This window comes from Eriocheir sinensis, chromosome 4 (assembly GCF_024679095.1).
Source record: "Eriocheir sinensis breed Jianghai 21 chromosome 4, ASM2467909v1, whole genome shotgun sequence".
Taxonomy (NCBI): domain Eukaryota; kingdom Metazoa; phylum Arthropoda; class Malacostraca; order Decapoda; family Varunidae; genus Eriocheir; species Eriocheir sinensis.
In genome coordinates this window covers 24,654,336-24,668,268 of record NC_066512.1, presented here as the reverse complement: position 1 = coordinate 24,668,268, position 13,933 = coordinate 24,654,336, and the positions used below count along the sequence as shown (strand labels likewise).

The following is a 13,933-nucleotide window of genomic DNA, read 5'->3' as shown; positions in this document are numbered from 1 at the left end:
CCTTTCATTCTTTTCTTTTTCTCCTTCATTTCCCTCTTCCTCCCCTTCCCTGCTTTTCATTTTCCTCTCCATACTATTATTTTTTCTTCCCTTCTTCTACTCTCTTCTTCTTTCCCTTCTCTCCCTTCTTCTTCCTCCCTTCACTTCTCCCCTCTTCTTCTCCCCTTCTTCTCTTCTCCTCCTTCTTCCTCCTCCTCAAATCCCTCACGTGTTGATACGAGAGTTAAAATGAGGTCACGCTTCTCTCTCTCTCTCTCTCTCTCTCTCTCTCTCTCTCTCTCTCTCTCTCTCTCTCTCTCTCTCTCTCTCTCTCTGACCTTGAGGATGTTGGGCGTGTCTCTGTTTTCATGATTTGTTCTTTTTTTTGCGTAATTATGTCAATGATCTTATTTTTTTTCTTCTCATATTTTTTTTGTCTTGATTTTAATTCTTCGGTTACATTGGCGTGAAGTCTCTCTCTCTCTCTCTCTCTCTCTCTCTCTCTCTCTCTCTCTCTCTCTCTCTCTCTCTCTCTCTCTCTCTCTCTCTCTCTCTCTCTCTCTATCTCTCTCTCTCTCTCTCTCTCTCTCTCTCTCTCTCTCTCTCTCTCTCTCTCCTACTCCTCCTCTCTCTCCTCTCTCCTTTTTTCCTTTCTCCCTCCTCCTCTCCTCCTTTCTCCTCCTCCTCCTCCTCCTCCTCCTACTTTTCCCTTTACCTTTCCCCTCCCTCCTCTTTCTTCACTCCTCTCCTCCTCCTCCTCTCCTCTCCTCTCATATCCTCCTACCTCACTCTTCTCCTTTGCCTAACATTCATCTCCTCATCGTCTCTCTATACTCATCACCTCCTCCTTCACCTCTCCTTCTATTTCGCTTATATCTTCTCCTCCTCTTCCTTATCCTCTACTTTTATTTCACTTATCTCCTTCTCCTCCTCTTCCTTATCCTCTACTTTTATTTCACTTATCTCCTTCTCCTCATCTTCCTTATCCTCTTCCTCCTTCTATATCAACCATTTTCTACTTCTACACCCATTTCCTCTTCCTCCTTCTTCTATATCACTCATCTCCTCCTCCTCCTACACTCATCTCCTCTTCCTCTTTTTTCTCCTCCTCCTCCTTCACTCATCTCCTTCACTCCCTCATACCCCCTCCTCCTCTTCCTCATCCTCCTTCTATATCACTCATCTCCTCCTCCTACCCACATCTCCTTTTCCTCTTTTTTCCCCTCCTTCTCCTTCACCCATCTCCTTCACTCCCTCCTACACTCACCCCCTCAACCCCATCCTAACCCAACTCTCCATCCTGCAGGACCCCTCGAGGCCAACAAGCTAGAAGGCGAGGTCGGTAGCACTCCCCCGGAGGCCTCGTCGGCGCCCCCAGGCAGCGCGGACGCCAAGGCCAGAAGGGTGGGGAGCAAGGGTAGCGGAATCCTGGGGCGTATGGGGGGAGAAGCCTCGCCCTTCGCCATGGATAACAGAGACCCCAACAACCTCAACCCGCACATCCAGGTAAGAGGGGGAAGGGGGGAGGGGGAGGAGGAGTTAAGGGGGGCGGGGAGGAGAAGGTGGGAGGTGAAGGGGGGGAGGAAGGGGAGGGAGAGGAGGTGGAGGGGGTGGTGGTGGAAGGAAGGGGAGGGAGGAGGAGGGGGGTAATGGTGGAAGGAAGGGGAGGATGGGGGTGAGGTGGGTATGGTGAGGAGGAGGAGGATGAGGCAGGGGTGGGAGGTGAGGGGGAATGGATGACGAGGTAAGGGGTGGGGGATGGAGGGGAAGGGTGGGGAGGTTAAGGAAAGGTGTGTTGAAGAGTGCATTATGGTAAGAGGGGAGAGGAGTGGGGAGAGGAGGGGGAAGGGGTGAGGGGAGCGATGGGTGGGGAGATAAGTTAAAGGTGGGGGGTTTAAGGGAAGGGGGTTGAAGAGGATGGGAGAGGAAGGTTGGGGGGTTGGGGGTCGGGAGGATGAGGGTGTGAGGGAAGGGTGTAGGCGAGGAAAGGAAGTTGGAGAAGAGGGTGATGGATGAAGGATAAGGAAATGGGTGAGAAAGAAGAAGAAGAAGAAATAGAAGGAAGAGAAGAGAAGCGAAGAAGGAAAAGAAGATGCGGGAGGAATAATGAGATGGGTGAAAATGAGAGAGGAGGAGGAGGAGGAGGAGGAGGAGGAGAGAAGTGGAGATGGGGGTGAGGGGTTGAGGGAATGGGAACTGGTAAGGAAAGAGGGTTGAAGATGATGGTGATGGTGATGATGATTGGAGAAGGAGAGTGAAGGATTTAAAGGAAGGGATGTTAGTGAGGAAAGTGACTTAAAGATGATGATGATGATGATGATGATTGGAGAAGGAGAGTGAAGGATTTAAAGGAAGGGATGTTAGTGAGGAAAGTGACTTAAAGATGATGATGATGGTGATGATGATAGGAGGAGAGTGAACAGTTTAAAGGAAGGGATGTTGGTAAGGAAAGTGACTTGAAGATGATGATGATGATGGTGATTGGAGAAGGAAAGTGAAGGATTTAAAGGAAGGGATGTTAGTGAGGAAAGTGACTTAAAGATGATGATGATGATGATGGTGATTGGAGAAGGAGAGTGAACAGTTTAAAGGAAGGGATGTTAGTGAGGAAAGTGACTTAAAGATGGTGATGATGGTGATGATGATAGGAGAAGGAGAGTGAACAGTTTAAAGGAAGGGATGTTAGTGAGGAAAGTGACTTAAAGATGATGATGATGATGATGATGGTGATTGGAGAAGGAGAGTGAACAGTTTAAAGGAAGGGGTGTTGATAAGGGAAAGGCAGGGAGATGATGGCTGCATAAGGAGTGGTTTTGGGAAGGTAATGGGTAACTTTTCATCTTGACCTCTCGAATTTTAGGTTATCTTTTTTTTTTTGTCTGTCCTTTGTGTGTGTTGTTAAGTAATCAGGAGGAGGAGGAGGAGGAGGAGGAGGAGGAGGACGAGGAGGAGGAGGAGGAGCGCGTGACACCCTCCTCCTCGCTTCCTCTGACCTTAAGAAATATAATGTCACGGTTGGAATTTGTTTGTCACTGCTGAAAAGGTCCTCTCTCTCTCTCTCTCTCTCTCTCTCTCTCTCTCTCTCTCTCTCTCTCTCTCTCTCTCTCTCTCTCAAGCTACTTCTCAACGCATGACGGTACTTGATAATCACTTGCTCACACGCCCTTCTCTCTCTCTCTCTCTCTCTCTCTCTCTCTCTCTCTCTCTCTCTCTCTCTCTCTCTCTCTCTCTCTCTCTCTCTCTCTCTCTCTCTCTCTCTCTCTCTTACTATCTTTCCCCTTCCCTTCCCACCCTTCCTCTATCTACCCTCTTCCCCTTTATCTCTCTCTATCTCCCTCATTTCCTCTCTCTCTCTCTCTCTCTCTCTCTCTCTCTCTCTCTCTCTCTCTCTCTCTCTCTCTCTCTCTCTCTCTCTCTCTCTCTCTCTCTCTCTTGGGACTAAATTTTACTTCCTGTGTTCTCTTCTTCCTTCTCCTCCTCCTCCTCCTCCTCCTCCTCCTCCTTCAACCTTACGAAATACCCTCTCTTTCCTTCTCTTTCCTTCTTCCTCCCCATCTTTTTTTTTTCTTCTTTCCTTCCATTCTCCTCTTCGTCACCTCTATATTAATCTTCTCCTTCCTTCCTTCTCCTCTCCTTCCTTCTTTTTCCCTCCCTTTCCTTCTCTTCTTCTGTTTTTCTTCCCTCATTCCACTCTCTTCTCGTTATCTCAATCTCAATCTCCTCCTTCCCTCCTCCTCCGTCTCCTCCTCTCCCTTCTTCTTCCTTCCCTTTCCTTCTCCTCTTCTTTTTTCCTTCTCTCCATCCACTCTCTTCTCGTTACCTCAATCTCAATCTCCTCCTCCTCCTCCTCCTCCTCCTCTCCCTTCTTCGTTCCTCCCTCCCTCCTTCCCTCCAAGTCTTTGTTTCGTAATAGGTGTTCTCCTCCCTCCTCCCTTTCCTTCCCTCTCATTTCTTTAATCTCTCACTTCCCTTCCCTCCTTCCTCCTCCTCTTCTCCTTCTCCTTATTCAATCATCATTCTCTTCTTTTTTATCCGTTTTCCTTCTTCCTTTCTCCTCGTTTCTTTTAATCTCTTACTTCCCTTCCTCCTTCTCCTTCTTTTTCTTCTCTCCTCCTCCTCTTCCTTTTCCTCTCTTTTTCCCTCTTCCATTTTTCTTCTCTTCGTTTCTTTTCTTAACACGCACACGCACACGCACACACACACACACACACACGCACACACACACGTTAATAATCTTAGCCGTGGGAAAATTATTTATTGTAGTTACGATTATGTTTTTCTTTAAGCGTAAAATTCGAATCTTGCTTAAACAATTGTTCTTACGTTGAACAATATACTCTGATTTACCTTTTTATATACTTTTTTACCTTTTATTATTATTATTTTTATTTTTTTATTCTTTCGTACAATGTTGGTTGAAGGGGAGGTGAGGGGGAAGGGGAAGAGGGGAAGGAAGGAGGGGAAGAGGGGAAGGAGGGAGAGGGGTGTGTACTTACTGGCGGAGAGAATGTACAAGGGAATGGAGGAAGAGGGAGAAGAGATGGAGGTAAAGAGAGAAAGAAAGAGAGAGAGGGGAGAGAATATGCAAGATGACGGAGGAAAGGGGAAGAGAAGGTGAAGAAGTGGAGGTAATGAGAGAGAGACAAAAGAGAGAGAGGGGAGAGAATATGCAAGGGGAAGGAGGAAAGGGGGAGAGAAAGGAGAAGAAATGAAGGTAATGAGAGAGAGACAAAGAGAGAAGGGGGAGATAATATGGAAGTGGAAGAGGAACGGTGAAGGAAAGAGGGAGAAGTGAAGGAGGTAAGGAAGGAAAAGAGAAGGGAAGAGAAAGGGGCGATAAGGATAAAGAAGTGGAAAGGAGAAAGGGTGAGGGAATGGGGAAGTAAATAAGGAAGGTAAGGAAAGAAAAGAGGAGGAAGGGGTAAGCGGATGATAAGGATAGTGAAGAGGGAAGGAAAAAAAGGTGAGAAGAGAGGAAAAAGAAAATGGAGAGAAGGAAGGGAATGAAAAAAAAATAATGTATGGAAAGTGAAGAAAAGGAAAGGGGAAAAGAAGGATGATGACGAGACGAAGAAGGGGAGAACAGTAAATAAAACAACGAGGGAAGAAGGATGGATGGATACAAATAGATGATGATGGGTAAAGAAGAAATGAAGAAGACGAAAGAAAAAAAAAGAAGGAATGGGAAGAAAATAGTGAAGTGAAAGAAGAGGGAGGAAGGGAGAAGGTGAAGAAGGGGGTGATGAAGAAGGGTGATGTAAGCAAGGGGGAGGGGGGGGAGTGAGTGACGCATCAGACAGGTAAAAGACAGGTAGACAAACATACAAACAAACATACAAACAGACAGACGGACGGACGGACGCTCCCTCACCTAAATTTAAAAGTCCAGGAATTTGACTTTTTTTTTAGTTAGTCTCTCTCTCTCTCTCTCTCTCTCTCTCTCTCTCTCTCTCTCTCTCTCTCTCTCTCTCTCTCTCTCTCTCTCTGTTACGTCTTTCCTTCATTTTTCTCTATCTTTTTTTTGTTTTTTTTCGAATCTGTTTATTTATCCTTTGCTTTATTTATCTTTTATTCTATTTCATATTTCTGTTTTTCTTTCCTTTTTTTTTCTATCTTTCTTTTTCTTTCTGATTTTCTTCCATCTATCTATCTATCTATCTATCACTTTATCTCACTTTTTCATGTTTACGTCTTTTCTTCTTTTCTATCTTCCTTTTATTTCGACTTTTTAATTCTCTCTCTCTCTCTCTCTCTCTCTCTCTCTCTCTCTCTCTCTCTCTCTCTCTCTCTCTCTCTCTCATTTTCTTTCATATTTACAAACATATTTACACACACACGGATATTAGCACACCTGTATCGACGTCTAATTAATGCACCTGTCTGTCTATATCGGCCGCAGGTGAATGTGTGTGTAGAGGCTCCCTATTGGCTCCACACACACACACACACACACACACACATTCTCTCTCTCTCTCTCTCTCTCTCTCTCTCTCTCTCTCTCTCTCTCTCTCTCTCTCTCTCTCTCTCTCTCTCTCTCTCTCTCTCTCTCTCTCTCTCTCTCTCACTATATATACATTTTCCCTCTTGAAATGCTTCCTCTGCTGTGAAAATAAAAAAAATAAAAAAAAGTTGACAACCTCTTAACGACCCAACATCCTAACAACCCTTAATAAACTCCAACAACCCTAACAATTTAATAACATCTAAAAACCTAACAAACTCTAACCTAACAACCTAACAACTTCTAACAACCTCTAACAAGCTTTAACAACTCACAACTCACAACGTACAGCCTAACAACGTCTAACAACCTCTAACAAGTCTTAACAAACAGTCTAACAACCTAACAACCCGTCCAACCTCCTAACAACCTCTAACAAGTCTTAACAAACAGTCTAACAACCTAACAACCCGTCCAACCTCCTAACAAGCCTTAACAACACCCAACCTAACAACTAACAACCTATTACAACCTTTAACAACTACAAACAACACACCCACCAACCTCCAACAAGCCATCCCACAACACACCGCAAGAGCACCAATCACTCCTTCCCTCCTTCTTCGTCTCCTTCAGGTGCTGTGGGATGACATCATTGGAGAACCTGAGGGCCTGAGGACACCGGATGGATGCTGGAACTGCTCCCAATCCTGCTACGACGGGACAAGACGCTGCTGCTACGTGTTCCTGGTGGTTCTTCTCGCTCCCTTCATCGCCTTCTGCAACGGTTGCCAGTTCGCTTGCCTCGCCTTCAACGTAAGTGGCGACAGGAACCCAACTAACTCAATCACCACTAACCACTAACTTAATCCCCTCCTCAAGCCCACTAACTCAGCCCCCACTAACTTAACCCCCTCCTCAACCCCACTAACTCAGCCCCCACTAACTTAACCCCCTCCTCAAGCCCACTAACTCAACCCCCACTAACTTAACCCCCACCTCAAGCCCACTAACTCAGCCCCACTAACAACCTCCTCAAGCCCACTAACTCAACCCCACTAACTTAACCCTCCTCAAGCCCACTAACTCAGCCCCCACTAACTTAACCCCCTCCTCAACCCCACTAACTCAACCCCTCTAACTCAACCCCCACTAACTTAACCCCCACCTCAAGCCCACTAACTCAACCCCCACTAACTTAACCCCCTCCTCAAGCCCACTAACTCAGCCCCCACTAACTTAACCCCCTCCTCAAGCCCACTAACTCAACCCCCACTAACTTAACCCCCTCCTCAAGCCCACTAACTCAGCCCCCACTAACTTAACCCCCTCCTCAAGCCCACTAACTCAACCCCCACTAACTTAACCCTCTCCTCAAGCCCACTAACTCAACACCCACTAACACAATTACCACTAACTTAACCCCCACCTCAACCTCACTAATTCAACCCCCACAGGAACACATTTTTTATTTAACAACAAAACCTAACGTACCCTGACTTAATCGAACTTACTATATCTAAAATCAGTGTGTTGTACATCCCTGAATCTTAATAAAACCTAACTGACTGAACAACAAAACCTAACGTACTCTAACTTAATCGAACTTGCTTTAACCGAAGTCAGTGTGTTGTATATCCCCGAATCTTATTAAAACCTAACCTAACTCGCGCCTTCTCTGACTCTAACGAAACACTCATGAAAGCCTAACCAATCTATTTTTTGGGCTTTGAATATAGTTGTTGTGAGGACCGAAAACGTCAGAGAAAAAGGGCCTTGAACCTATCTAACCTAACCTAACCTAACCTAACATAACATAACCAAACATAATATAAGCTAGCCTGACCTAACCTAACCTAACCTAACATAACCTAACATAACCGAACATAACATAACCTAGCCTGACCTAACCTAACCTAACACAACCTAACATAACCAAACATAAGCTAGCCTGACCTAACCTAACCTAACCTAACACAACCTAACATAACCGAACATAACATAACCTAGCCTGCCCGAACCTAACCTAACCTAACTAACCTAACCTAACGTGAGCCTCGTCCACCCAACAGCAAGTGTGGTGCGCGGGCCCGTGTCTGCGGTGCGTCAAGATCAACTGGGCCACCCTCAAGAAGTTCTGGGAGGCTTGTCTCTTCGCTATCTGCAGCCCCATGGCCGAGGTGTGTGGGATGTACTTCTCCAAGATCTACGTCCGATACCAACGGGTCCCGGACGGTAATCCACCCGACTCGTCCAACTACTTCAACGTGTGAACGCGTGGTGATGGTGGTGGTGATGAAGGTGGTGGTGTAGAAGGTGCTGTTAGTGTTGGTAGTGGTGGTGAAGTGTGGTATGAGGTTCCGTTGGTTTAAGAGAAGTGTGGTATGAGGTTCCGTTGGTTTAAGAGAAGTGTGGTATGAGGTTCCGTTGGTTTAAGAGAAGTGTGGTATGAGGTTCCGTTGGTTTAAGAGAAGTGTGGTATGAGGTTCCGTTGGTTTAAGAGAAGTGTGGTATGAGGTTCCGTTGGTTTAAGAGAAGTGTGGTATGAGGTTCCGTTGGTTTAAGAGAAGTGTGGTATGAGGTTCAGTTGGTTTAAGAGAAGTATGGTATGAGGTTCCGTTGGTTTAAGAGAAGTGTGGTATGAGGCTCCGTTGGTTTAAGAGAAGTGTGGTATGAGGTTCCGTTGGTTTAAGAGAAGTGTGGTATGAGGTTCCGTTGGTTTAAGAGAAGTGTGGTATGAGGTTCCATTGGTCTAAGAGAAGCTTGGAATGAAATGATGATAAGGGAATGAATGTAAGGATATAGGTAGATAGGAGGAAAGGAGAGAAAGATGAGGAAGAGAATTGGAATGACATTATGATAAGGGAATGAGTGTGAGGATGTAGATAGGAGGAAGGAAGAGAAAGATAAGGAAGTGAAAAGAAGGGAAGCGATGGTGTTATGAGAGGAATGCAAGAGGAAAACAAAAAAGAGATGGATGGAATGATTGGATGATAAAGGCATGATTGAATGAGAGGAAAAAAGATGGAAAGAAAAGGATGAGAGGAAGGAAGAGGAAGGGAGGGGAAGGAAGTTATTATGAGAGGGGAGAGGAAGAGGAAAAGAAGGGAAAGGTGAAGCTTATGTGAGTGTGGAGAAACTTTGATGAATAAAAAGAGGAAAAGGGAGAGAAAGAGAAAAAAAGAGGGGAAGGATGTGATGTTCTTATGAGAGGGGAGAAGAAGAGGAAAAGAAGGGAGAGGTAAAGTATGTGTTACGTGTGTGAGTGTGGAGAGACTTTGATGAATAAAAAGAAGAAAAGGAAGAGAAAGAGAAAAAAAGGAGAGACTTTGATGAATAAAAAGAAGAGGGAGAGAAAGAGAAAAAAGGGAAGCACGGAATAAACAACGAAAACGGAGCTTACTTGTACAATCTAAAGGTTTTCATCACCACTATCATCACCAAAACCACCATCACCACTACACCGTCACCACCAAACACCACTATCACCACCACCACCACCACCACAAACACATACACACACACAACCTCCCCCACCCCTTACATACACAACCTCCCACACACAAACACCCCTTGCCACCCCCCCCCCCCCCCACACACAACACACAGGATCGTCAGAATCACACGCACAGCAACACAAACACACACGCAACAACGAAGGGTTAAAGAGGAAGAAGAGCACACCATTAAGAGGACCAGCTTGTGTTGCTTTACCTGTCTGTCTGTGTGCTAATTAAGAAACACAAACACAGGTGAGACGGAGGCAACACAGACCAAAGCAACACAACAACAAAAAAAAAGTGCCGAAAATGAAGCGCGAGAGAAGAAGAAGAAAAAAAAAAAACTTACATGAAAATAAAATAAGTAAAATCCTATATATGTATATCTATATTTTACTATGTGTGTATCTGTGTATCTTGTAAACGTTCATATGTAGGTATAGTAGTTTTTTTTTTGTAGTTACACACACTGACACACACACACACACATACACACACACTGGAAAAACAAAACCACCACCCACCCACACACACACACACACACACACACACACACACACACACACACACTCACAAAACAACAACAACAACAACAACAACAAAAAAAAAACAGATTATGAACTAGTACTCTATAGTGTTTTAATTACTTAAGTCACAACTATGATGATAATGAATATAATGAACGTGTTTTTTTGTGTGTTTTTTTTGGTTGGGTTTTGCGTATAGTCACAGTTTTATGATGAGGATGCTGCTGTGGTAGTTTGTTTGTTTGTTTGTTTGTTTGTTTGTTTGTTTGTTTGTTTGTTAGGCTTAAGAGAGTCACCATTACTACTGTCACTATCACCATCACCATTAGTACAAGTCTTACACCATAGAATGAAGGCGAACAACAACAACAACAACAACAACAACAACGACAACAACGATGATGATGATGATAGCTACCCCCCCCCTCCTCATCCATCTCCTGTGATAAATAGTCTAATAATGATGATATAAATAATGATCATGACTATATAAGTGATAATGATGCAAAATAATGATGCAAAATAGTGTCCAGTTACCCCTTTCCCCATTTCTTCTCCCCCATTTCTTTCCTCTTTCCTTTCTTCCCCATATGATTTCCCCTTTCCCATCTCTTTTCCTATATCTTCTTTTCCCCTATACTATATCTTTCCCCTTTCCCATCTCTTTCCTCTTTCCTTTCTTCCCCATATCTTTCCCCTTTCCCATCTCTTTCCTCTTTCCTTTCTTCCCCATATCTTTCCCCTTTCCCATCTCTTTCCTCTTTCCTTTCTTCCCCATATCTTTCCCCTTTCCCCTTTTCTTCTTCTCTATTTCTTTCCTCTTTACTTTCTTCCCCATATCTTTCCCCTTTCCCAACTCTTTTCCTATATCTTCTTTTCCCCTATACCATATCTTTCCCCTTTCCCATCTCTTCCCTCTTTCCTTTCTTCTCCATATCTTTCCCCTTTCCCCATTTCTTCTTCCCCATTTCTTTCCTCTTTCCTTTCTTCCCCATATGTTTCCCCTTTCCCATCTCTTTCCCTATTTCTCCTTTTCCTCTTTTTCCGAATGTCTCCCTTTTCACTATATCTCTCCCTTTTTCTTTCTCCTCTTCTTCTTCCCTTCATTCTTTCCCTTCTATGTATTTTCCTGTATCCTCTTCCCTTCTTCTTCTTACCCCCCAAAATAATAAAAATACAGAATGATAGAAATAACATCCAAATTAACCATTGCAGTAAAATAAATAAATGAATAATAAAAATAATGATAATAATAATAATAATAATAGTAATAATAATAAAAATCTACATAAGACTCATTTGGTTCGCCGGTGTGAATGTGTGAATGTGTGTGTGTGTGTGTGTGTGTGTGTGTGTGTGTGTGTGTGTGTGTGTGTGTGTGTGTGTGTGTGTGTGTGTTGTTTTTCCCCCACAAAAAAAACATATAATATCTATGGTGTACACACGTTTTAATAATAAATATCTAAGTATGGTGACCAGTGTTTTGTTTTATCCTGAATTATAAATATTCTTCAACTTCTCTTTCTCGTAATGTCTTTTTTTTCTTGTTTTCTTTTTTCATACTTTTTTTTTATTTTCTTCATATTTTTCATTTTTTTCATACTTTTTCATTTTTTTTCTTTTTTCATATATATACTTTTTTTTTATTTTTTTCATATTTTTCATTTTTTTCATACTTTTTTCATTTTTTTTTTCTTTTTTCGTATATGCTTTTTTATATTTTTTTTCATATTTTTCATTTTTTTCATACTTTTTTCTTTTTCATATATATATTTTTTTCATATTTTTCATTTTTTTCATACATTTTTCTTTTTTTCTTTTTTCACATATACATTTTTTTTTCATTTTTTTCATACTTTTTTCTTTTTTTTCTTTTTTTCACATACATTTTTTTCTTTTTTTTCATACTTTTTTCTTATTTTTCTTTTTTTTTCATAATTTTCAACATTCACTAACCTCATCAACCATCCACAGCAACCACTCATCCACAAAACATCCACTTCGTCATCCACATCATCCGTAAATGGAGTCATATCTTTCACCCTCTTAACCTCATCCATCACCCATCCACATCACCAGTCATTAACCACACCTGTGATCCACCACCTAAACCCTCCCGCTTCATCCACTTATCCTCATCACCCACATCATCATCATCCACAGCCTCATCCATTATCATCCGTCTTATTTTACTTATTTTTACTCTTTTGCTTCCTTATTTTCTTCATCCATTTTCTTTTATTTTCCTTTCCTATGTTTTTTATCTATCTTTTTTTCTATTTTTTCTCTCTCTCTCTCTCTCTCTCTCTCTCTCTCTCTCTCTCTCTCTCTCTCTCTCTCTCTCTCTCTCTCTCTCTCTCTCTCTCTCTCTCTCTCTCTCTCTCTCTCTCTCTCTCTCTCTCTCTCTCTCTCTCTCTCTCTCTCTCTCATCGGAAAACTTTAAACGAAGCAAATTCTTTACATCAAAAATTCTCGGAAACCCAACCTGGCACACGCACACACACACACACACACACACACACACACACACACACACACACACACACACACACACACACATGCACACACCTGTCACTCACCTCCGCCTTGCTAACGAGCCATTCATTCCTCAGGTGTGTACTTAGGGTATTAACTCTTTCTCACCTGTCCTTACCTTCCCTTACCTGTCCCCTTCCTTCGTCATCTAACCTTCCTTTTTCCTTCGTTTTCTTATGTCACTCTCTACATCTTTGGGCCTATTTCTCTTCATCTTTATCCTCATTCTTTACCTTATTCTCTACATCTTTCGGTCTGTTTCTCTTCTTCTATATCCTTCCTTTCTTCTTTCTTCCCTTTTTCTCTTTTTTTATAAGCTTCCCTTCCTTTTCCCTTTCTTTTTCTTCGTCTTTTCTTCATCTCTTCCTTATCTCCTTCGTTCTCTCCCTCTCTTTACTGCAGTCTTTCTTTATTTTTCCTTTTCTTCCCTGTCACCCTTTCTTTTCATTGTCTTCCCTTCTAAAACCTTCCATCTTTTTCTTCCGATCATCTCTTTCTTATCTCCTTTATTTCCTTCCTCCCTCTACCGTCTTTTCTCCTCCCTTTTCTCTCTTTTTTTTATCTCTTTCCTTCCTTTTCTTTCCCTCCACTTTCTAAAACCTTCCTTCGTACTTCTCCTTTCATCTCTTCCTTTCCCTTCCTCTCTCTGCTACATTCTTTTTTCTTTCCTTTTCTTCCTCTTCCTTCTTACCCTTCCTTTTCATTTCCTCCCCTTTCTAAAATCTTACTTCTTTCTTCTCCCTTTCATTTCTTTCTTATCTCCTTCAATCTCTCCCTCCCTCTCTCTACAGTCTTTTCTCTTTCCTTTTCTTTCTCTTCCTTCTCTTCTTTTTCCTCTTTTCATCTTTTCCTTATCTCATTCTTTCCTTCCTTCTCTTTCCTTTCCTTTCTCTTCCTTCTTACCCTTTCTTTAATAAGGGAGACATTCATAAGGTTTTGTTGGTAAGAGAACCGGGTAGGACACGAAGTAACGGGTTTAAACTGGATAAATTCAGATTCAACAGGGACATAGGCAAAAATTGGTGGTGGTCATGTGGTGAGTGCCAATACAATTGTCACATTCAAAAATAGACTAGATAAATTCATGGACAGACCGGCCTCTTGCAGACTCCTGCGTTCTTATGTTCTTATGTTCTTATGTTCTTATGTTTCTTTTTCCTCCTTTCATTTTTCCTTTATCTTCTTCTTTCCTTCCTTCTTTTCCTTCTTCTTCTTCTTCCCTTTTTTATCTCTTTCCTTCCTTTTCATTGCCTCCCCTTTCTAAACCTTTCCTTCTTCCTCTTCCTTTCATCTCTTTTTTTATCTCCTTCTTCCCTCCCTCCCTCTCTCTACAGTCTTTCTTCTCTCCTTTTCCTCCTCTTCCCTCTTACGTGTGGCATAGAAACAGATAGACAGACAAGAGAAGGAAAATAAGATATAGGAAACCTTGAAAAAACGTAAATACAGGTAGG

General features: G+C 42.6%; 1 protein-coding gene across 3 annotated transcripts in view; it reads left to right on the top strand.

Annotated features, from left to right (window-relative positions):
- LOC126980779 (caveolin-3-like) overlaps window positions 1-11,420 on the top strand; it is a 26,477-nt gene extending 15,057 nt beyond the window's left edge. For 2 of the 3 annotated variants that reach the window (XM_050831065.1, XM_050831080.1), the window contains exons 2-5: window positions 1,286-1,485; window positions 6,557-6,736; window positions 7,993-8,501; window positions 8,534-11,420. In XM_050831065.1, coding sequence (XP_050687022.1) covers window positions 1,286-1,485; window positions 6,557-6,736; window positions 7,993-8,193 — 581 coding nt within the window. In that variant the 3' untranslated portion in view covers window positions 8,194-8,501; window positions 8,534-11,420. Of the gene's footprint in view, window positions 1-1,285; window positions 1,486-6,556; window positions 6,737-7,992 lie in introns of all 3 variants that reach the window. The other variant, XM_050831073.1, reaches the window with a different exon arrangement.
- Window positions 11,421-13,933: the final 2,513 nt, after the last annotated feature.